General features: G+C 37.1%; 1 protein-coding gene across 2 annotated transcripts in view; it reads left to right on the top strand.

Moving 5' to 3' along the window:
- LOC100192300 (LWamide neuropeptides) overlaps nucleotides 1–587 on the top strand; it is a 3,447-nt gene extending 2,860 nt beyond the window's left edge. For both annotated transcript variants that reach the window (XM_065807328.1, XM_065807329.1), the window contains one exon: nucleotides 1–587. This exon is cut by the window's left edge and continues 712 nt beyond it. In XM_065807328.1, the coding sequence (XP_065663400.1) occupies nucleotides 1–506 (506 nt within the window). In that variant the 3' untranslated portion in view covers nucleotides 507–587.

Genomic DNA, 587 nt, shown 5'->3' on the forward strand with positions numbered 1-587 from the left:
ATGGTAAAGATAGTGGACCTCCACCAGGTCTTTGGGGAAAAGATAGTAAACCCATTCCGGGTCTCTGGGGAAAAGATAATGGACCAATGACAGGACTTTGGGGAAAAAAAGACGTCGGACCACCTCCCGGATTATGGGGCAAAAAGGATCAACCCCCTATCGGAATGTGGGGCCGAGCCGGAAAAAAAGACAGTAATCCATATCCTGGTTTATGGGGTAAAAAAGAAGAAGAGATCGAAAATGTAGATAAAGAATTTAAAGAAGATAGTTTAGAAGAATATCCTGCATGTTTGTTTGAAAACCCACCATGCGAAATTCAAGAAAAAAGATATAAAATTGAAAAAAGTGGTCCCCCACCTGGACTTTGGGGAAAACGCAGCGAAAAATATTCAATGAACAAACCTCCATGGAGAGGAGGTATGTGGGGCAGAAGCGAGATATTAGAAAACTCAGTTCACGATTCAAAACAAACCAACACAATTGATATGGAGCATGCAGAAAACTAATTTTTACTTTTATTTTCAGTATTCTATTTGAAAAATATAATAAAGTATTATTTATTGATTTAGATATATATTAAACATTAA

The sequence above is a fragment of the Hydra vulgaris genome, chromosome 10 (genome assembly GCF_038396675.1).
Source record: "Hydra vulgaris chromosome 10, alternate assembly HydraT2T_AEP".
Classification (NCBI taxonomy): domain Eukaryota; kingdom Metazoa; phylum Cnidaria; class Hydrozoa; order Anthoathecata; family Hydridae; genus Hydra; species Hydra vulgaris.